The sequence below is a fragment of the Mercenaria mercenaria genome, chromosome 9 (genome assembly GCF_021730395.1).
Source record: "Mercenaria mercenaria strain notata chromosome 9, MADL_Memer_1, whole genome shotgun sequence".
Classification (NCBI taxonomy): Eukaryota; Metazoa; Mollusca; class Bivalvia; order Venerida; family Veneridae; genus Mercenaria; species Mercenaria mercenaria.
The window spans coordinates 68,919,312-68,927,287 of NC_069369.1; the positions used below are offsets into that span (position 1 = coordinate 68,919,312).

Genomic DNA, 7,976 nt, shown 5'->3' on the forward strand with positions numbered 1-7,976 from the left:
ATTTCAGTTCTTTGTCCAAATGAGACTGTCACTGCCCCGATTCAGCAATGAATCCACAAACACTGTAATTTACATGCTTAATAGATGTTTTTTTCATTGCAACAGAGCAACAAATTCTGAAGTCACATTTGACCGATATAACTAAGGCTTGTAATATGAAGTGCAGTTCTCACTTGCGTTGTGCCGTATATGGATGAGTTATATGGAAGCTGAAACAATTCAACCAGAGACAGAAACATTTTATATACCATGTATATAACCTTATGCTATGTAAAATTTCAATTTTTGTCTAGATTGAAACCTAATCACTAACACTGCCCTAACCACTAAACCGATTTGGCAGCGAATCCCCTTAAATTCTAGTTCAGAGTCTAAATAGAAAGATATATTTTCATTGCAACAGAGCAACAAACAATTGTGTCGCAGTGCACCGATACTACTAAGGCTTGTAATTTCCTGTCCTGTTCTCACTTGCGTTGAGCCTAGACTAGCCACTAGATTGATAATAACTATATTTCTATATTTTTCCCTTTTATGACGAATTCAATTTCTTAGAGACAAAAGCCAGTCTATTTTAGAGATTTTTACACAGGACTGATGTTAAAATTATCATGATATTGGACATAGGATATAGACTGGCTCAGTTCACTACATTCAATCATAAAAATGTAAAAAGATATATATCATAGTCTAGGAGCTAGTCTACGTTGAGCCGTGCTTTATATAAAATGTCAATTGTTTGACCAAGATAAGACCGTCATGCTGCCGTAACTACTCAATCCATTTGACATCGAATCCCCTAAATTGTAGTTCACAGGTTAATCACACAGACATATTTTCATTGCAATAGGGCAACAAACAATTCACTGTGGTCCGATGTTACTAAGGTTTCTATTTCCCTGTGCTGTTCTTACTTGCGTGGATCCGTGTATATATGAAATATCAATTGTTTGACCAAATTAAAACCGTCATCCTGCCCTAACTATTCAACTCATTTGGCAGCGAATCCACTAAATTGTAGTCACATGATAAACACACAGACATATTTCCATTGAGCAACAAACAGTTTCTCGATATTACTGATACTATAGTAATATCATGTGCGGTTCTAACATGAAGTGTGCCGTATACGGTTGTGTTCTGTGGCTTCTGACATTTATTATGCCAGCGCCAAATATGTTTCATAGGCCATGTATACTTACTTTTGCTATGTAAACTTTCAGTTTTTATGCCAAAATTAAAAATTGAGGTAGACATGCTTAATAAATATCCATTGTAATCGAGCGATAAACATCTACATTTTGTATGTCACAATGGCACGATATAATATATGGTTGTAATATCATGTGCAGTTCTCACTTGTATTGTACCGTATACGGATGTTTTCTGTGACAGTTGAACCAATTCCACTAGTGACAAAAATATTTTATATGCCATGTATATTAACATTGCTATGTAAAATTTCAATTTTCATCGAAATTGAAACCGTCATCCTGCCCTAACCACTGATCCGATTTGGCAGCGAATACCCTCACATTCTAGTTTAGAGTCTTGATACAAAAACCACATTTTCATTGCAACAGAGCAACAAACACTTGTGTTGCACTGCACTGAGACAACTAAGGCTTGTAATATCCTGTGCTGTTCTCATTTGCAATTGAGCCGTGCTTATATAAAATATCAATTGTTTCACCGAATTAAGACCGCCAGCCTACCCCAAGTACCCGACACATTTGGACCGATATTACTAGGGCTTGTTTCGTTGAGCCGTGCTTAATAATATATAAAATATCAATTGTTTCACCAAATTAAGACCGTCATCGTGCCCTAACTACTCAACCCATTTCGCAACAAATCCCCTAAAAATTGTAGTTCACGGGTTAAACACACAGACAAATTTTAAATGCGATAGAGCAACAAACATAACACAGTTTTCTCGATATTACTAATACTAGAAATACCATGTGCGGTTCTAACATGAGGTTGTGTTCTGCGGCATCTGACATTTATTAAGCCAGCGCCAAATAAGTTCATAGGCCATGTATATTTACTTTTGCTATGTAAATGTTCAGTATTTATGTAAAAACTAAGACTGCCATCCCGCCTTTACTAGTTTACCAATTTGTCAGCGAAGCCCCTAAAATTGAGGTTGACATGCTTGATGAACAGATATATTTCCATTGTAACTGAGCGGCAAATATCTGTGTCACAGTGACCCCGATGTAATATATGGTTGTAATATCGTGTGCAGTTCTCACTTGTGTTGTACCGCATACGGATGTTTTCTGTAACAGTTGAAACAATTCAACCAGTGACAAAAATATTATGGTAGAGAGATGCTGCCATTTGTTTGCCAGAAACATCCTTCAAAGTTCTAAAGTGGCTCAGTTACTTATAATACGTGTTATGAACAAAAATATTCCTTAGAAAATGGTTTGAAATCTAGGAAATATCAGAAGATAAAAAGAAGATAATACTAGGTTATTTAACATTGTTCTGTACAATACGGAGGTATATTTGGACTCGTACCCAACTGCGAAAACCATATTGGACGCGTTCTAAATATATCTCGCATTGTACAGTAAAATGTTATTCTATATCTATTTTATTTTAGTTTAAATTAAAAATGATTCACTGAATATTATATTTCTACGTTTTCTGTACACCGAAACCGTAAAAACTCTTACGTGAGAAAAGTATGGGAAAGCGTTGAATTACATTACATTATTGTCATCATCAGCCGCATCATCATCGCCAGTTTTTTTTCAGATAATGAATAAAAATGATGATGTGTTATAATAAAATCAGGCTTATAACATTTTGGCAGACACTGAGTTATAAAATGTATCAACAACGAAACCTGTAGAAACAGTTGATGTCCGCTATCAAGGACTGGTTTGTGTACAAGTGTTAACGCCGTTGACGCAATAAATAACGCAACATTTTCAGAATGTCATGAATTGACGTCGTTCCCAGGGATAATATTGAACGTCAAAAATAGCGCAATTTCGAGACAGAGAAAACATACAATTTCTACCAGCTGAATTACTCGCAAAATGGACGGGTATGCACTGTAAATCGTTGAATTACTTTAAATATTGAATGTCTGGTACACTGAGTAGCGGAAATATTTTTTCGGCAATTTCTTTAAGCAAGAACAGAATAGAAGAATATTATTATCATCATTATTTTGCAGATCGACTGTACAGTCGTGGATAAACCATCCTGGGGTGATAGATTTAAGATCTCCTTTGGAAGTGCCTTACAGAATGGAACAATATGCTGCACTTATGTGGGGAATTAATGAAGAAGATAGTAAGCAACCTAACTTTTTTCTTAATTAGTGTCGACGCCTCTTTCGGTATTTATAAACACACCATTTATTGTTTTATTCACATATGAGCCGTGGCATAGGAAAACCAACATAGTGGGTTTGCGACAGCATGGATCCAGACCAGCCTGCGCATCCGCGCAGTCCGGTCAGGATCCATGCTGTTCGCTTTCAAAGACTATTGTAATTAGCGAAACCATTAGCGAACAGCATAGATCCTGACCAGACTGCGCGGATGCGCAGGCTGGTGTGGTTCCATGCTGGTCGCAAACCCACTATGTTGGTTTTCTGATGGCGTGGCTCATATATTTTTTACAATTTTTGTTTGCGGGTTTATCCCGCTACCAAAGTTAAAGTGTATCTCTAACAGTCATAGCATCTTTATCAGACTTCACGTATGTTCAGGCTGATCATGATCTACACTGGTCGCAAAGGCAGAACCAATCGTGTCCAGCATCATAAGGGTTAACAAAAATTAACAATTATACGTAAAAAAAAATCAAGAAAAGTGTCCGTGCAATCTAACATATCTAAAATAATATTTTGAAAATCTTAAATATAAACTGAGCATATCTTTTGTTAATAGATGTTTCTCAAATACAATTCAAGTGAAATCTGATCACTTATTTTTTTTTTTTTATTTCTGAAGGAAAATTGTTTGAAATACGAAATGACATATTTTTATTGAAAGTGTACTGTATCTTGATTTTAATATTTACTGCCTTAATTGTCAGAATCTTACAACACAAGTGAGGTCTCCGTGGCTGACTTTGCATGACTTGTCGCTCTAACCTCACTGGGTATGCGGACTGTTACACCTGTAAGCAAGATCCCATCTTCAGGCTCAAGCACTTCTTTTGCCAAGTTCTAAATAATTGAATTAAATAATTGAAAACAAGACAGAGATATCTTCGAATGAATCTGAAGCCGGTATTTCGTAACACATTCCCTTTCATGTAATATTTTCTTTGGTTTCAGTGTCACTGAGTGGTGACAGACTGACAATGCTGGATGGAGGTAGACGCGCGTTCCCTCAGGTGACATTTATTGGACCAGCAGGAGAAACAAGGTTTGATGCCGAAGCTTTTTGGGATGAACGTGGAGGAGCTCAAGTCGCACCACCACTTCTTCATGCGCCGGTAGGTTCAAGTCTTGGGGCATGTTATCTTTAGAAGTAGATTCTATAATATTTCTTATCATAACAGTTATAAATTGTTTTCTATGCAGGTCATATAAGTGTGAAATACCAGGAAAGTAATTCTGACAATGTCAGATATGTTTTATACTTTTGTTTATCTTTTATTTTTTTAACATGACAGTGTTTAGTAAATGAACCATTTGTACGTTATCTTTGTTTTCTTCAGCAACCTGCTATCAGTATTCCAGCTGTACAACAACAGGCGAGGTTAATCGAAGAATAAAACTGGCGGGAAAAATTCCTTCCGGTTATCGATGTAGAAGAGGAGAACGCACAGTTTTCTCCCCTGTTTTCGATGGCGTTTGGTGGCAGCGAGAATGAAGTGAAGGAGTTCGCTGAAGTGTCTGGAGATGATGATGACAGCAACGATGAATTTCTGCCCGAGGAATATTTCCTCAATGATTTAGATGAATAATTTGCTTTGCTTTTTAAAACTTCAGTGTAAAACATTTTACATTTTAATGAACTTCTAACACTGAATCAGCCTTCTGATGTTCTTTTTGTATATTTCACTTGACTTATATTCCCGTGTTTGTCGTCTCATCCTAATACAAATAAAATGCGTGTGTATATAACGCTCCAAAACTGACTTTGACCATCGGTGACACATTGAGCAATATAAAGAAACAACACAAAAAACATCCGTGTAAATTAAGAAAATGTCCTAGATGATAATGGAATAAATGAAATAGCCTGCGCGTTCTTGCGTGCGTGCGTATTCACATGCGCGCGCGTGTATGTGAGTGTGCGTGTCCGTTGAAGGCACACATCAAAACAATGCGAAGAAACACAAGAATATGAAAAACATATTTTTTGCGGATATGGTTGTAGGTGTGGGTGGGGTATGTGAGGGTGGGGGCAGGGGTCATCGTGGGTTCTTTTCATTCAGATGTTTAGTTTATATATAGTTGCAAAATACAGCCACATTTGTATACTGATACAGTTCAGATGAACTTATAAACCATATTGTCTTAGTGTTCAATATTTTGAACAGACCAAATTCCTTAATTCTAACCGTAGACGGTCAAGATGTAATATTTAACATGTGCAACAAGCATTATTTAATGACATCTTAATTTATAACCATTGATAAGAAATATAATATATAAGTGCATGTATGCACACAATGTATGTTAAAATGATTTAAGGAATTCACCAAAGAACTTAAGATATCACGAAATAGCGAATATAGTAAGAAACGTGAAATATGAGATCCGGGAATACAGTGTATTATATTATAAATAATTTTGCTGTTATAAGGGAAATAACTACCTCACGTAACTTACACAGGGAGTGCCAGTTATTTCTCTTGGAATGATGATTTAATTTTTTTTTATGAAACGGTCCCACGAGATACTATTAGTTATTTAGTGGCTACAAAAGAAATCTTGTTTCCAAAAGTTAGTATCTTATGGCCAAGAGATAGTATCGTTAGTATCCCTTGGCCACGAGATAGTAAACATGTATCTTGTTTCTGTGAGTTAGTTTTCTCGTGGCCACGAAATAGTGTCACATTCTCACGAGTAGTTATCTCGTGGCCTGGAGTGGGCGTCTCCAACTTATCTTAGTTAAGTGGTACATCTGAGAACTTTAGAACACGTCTTTTCATTGACTATATATCATACGACGCCGAAAATATACAATGTTAACCTTTAGCCAGCTGTCGGCAAATGATTCTGCCTTTGCGACCAGTGCAGACCAAGATCAGCCTGCACATCCGTGCAGTCTGATCATGGTCTGCACTGTTCGCTGTTCAGTCAGTAAATTTTCAGTGAACACTCCTTGAAATAATAAATGGTATTGCCCAAATTGAATGATGGACCAGTCCATTTTAGAAATTTAGCAGGGTAAAGGTTAAGTGTCCCAAGTGGTGTTTGCCACTGACCGTTCTGTGGCTGTGATTCATAGTGTCCTTTACTTGTCTGTTTTCTCCTCGTCTGTTTTATTGTTTTAATTTGTAATTTTGTGTGTATATTAGTTTTGGTCTGTTTTTAGTGTGATGTGTTCTTTGAAAGTGGCTAATCCTCTTTGCCCTTGTTTTATCACCTTTGTCTTCGTTATGTTCTTTAAAACTATTAGTTCGCTAATTTTTAATTAGAATTGCGTATAAGGACACTACAGTGAGCCATATATTATATGATAAATCTGTTCAAGAGGATCTTTAATCGTAGGGCAAGGTAACACAATAATAAAATAAGGGGATGTCGCTCCACTAGATCGTTATCAAAGCAGACTTACTAGCGTTACTGAAACCGCTATATAACTATTCTTGTTTTTGTATGGCCATTAACGCGAAAATTAGAAAAATATCTGGTGAATATTACCCAATAAAGAGAGAAATTGTAGGAATGCCAACCTGTGAACTGACAGCCTGGTTCTTTAGCATGACTACGTAGAGCTCCGATACACATGAAGCATAATCAGTACTGGTCTTTGTATCTGGATGGGAGACACTCAAGAGCATCTTAATAGTTTTCAGTGCCTGGACCTAGATTCAAATTCCGGACCTCTGGCCCTATATTCACAAAACAATTTCAGTCTCAGTTGATTTTGACAATGAAACTTTATTTGTCACATATATCAAAATTGCATGATTATAAACAAATGTTAAATATATTACTATTTTCAAGTGACTATCCAGTCTTGATAGTTAGTTTCAATTGGAACTTAATCTTAAAGTAAAATTTGTAATCAAAATTTCAATCTCAATTTCAGCTGAGACCAAAAAAATATTTTGTGAACATGGATTCTGGTTATACAGTAAAACGTGTTACTTCTTGATCACATGGTTTTACTGTCTATCCAGAGGTCCAGGGTTCGAATCTCCATTTGTCCTAGTGTTGTTTGTAGTTGCCTTATGTTTAAATAAAAATATGTTTAAACAATTCGTTAAAGACCAACACCTTTAATTACAAAATATCACAAAATCGTAAAAGGGCATGTTATTTAATGTTTTTGTAACGATTAGTTTAGTTTATACCAATTTATTTTAGCTCGACTGTGATGAAAGCTTCAAGCTTATTTGAACCACTCTCGAGTCCGCTTCCTGGAAAAAATCAGTACTTGCGTCATTTGAGATGGTATGGTTCTGATCCCAGTTGGGCTCGAACCCATGACTCCGGGAGTGAGCGACAGACACCTTAACAACTAGAACTTTATTCGATACTTCCTTTCAACATATTCTTTTGCTCAGTATGGATACTTTTGCAGAGGTATCTACCAATATGTCAACGCTACGCTACCTAGAGTATATATGATTAAAAATATATAAACATTCAGTTTACAGCTATTCAGTTAGAAATTCTAATCCGTTAGTTTGTTAACAAACACCCATACTAAACATTTTTGAACTCACTGTCATCTTTCTGCCAATCTTAAATCACCATTCAAGAATATATACATCATTCTAACGAATCACATATTTCAGCTAACTTCGTGCCAATTCTA

General features: G+C 36.1%; 1 protein-coding gene across 1 annotated transcript; it reads left to right on the forward strand.

The window, feature by feature from the left end:
- The first annotated feature begins 2,982 nt into the window (after positions 1 to 2,982).
- LOC123548089 (uncharacterized) lies at positions 2,983 to 5,083 on the forward strand. Its single transcript, XM_045335323.2, has 4 exons — positions 2,983 to 3,064; positions 3,197 to 3,315; positions 4,310 to 4,470; positions 4,696 to 5,083. The coding sequence occupies exons 1-4, from the start codon at positions 3,057 to 3,059 to the stop codon at positions 4,750 to 4,752; spliced, it is 345 nt and encodes a 114-aa protein (XP_045191258.1). The 5' UTR covers positions 2,983 to 3,056; the 3' UTR covers positions 4,753 to 5,083.
- The last annotated feature ends 2,893 nt before the right edge of the window (positions 5,084 to 7,976 follow it).

Excerpts from the sequence above, each read along its gene's own strand:
- LOC123548089 (XM_045335323.2), top strand. Across the intron at positions 3,316-4,309 it reads GGGAATTAATGAAGAAGATA|TGTCACTGAGTGGTGACAGA; the intron begins GTAAGCAACCTA and ends CTTTGGTTTCAG. Across the intron at positions 4,471-4,695 it reads CACCACTTCTTCATGCGCCG|CAACCTGCTATCAGTATTCC; the intron begins GTAGGTTCAAGT and ends TGTTTTCTTCAG.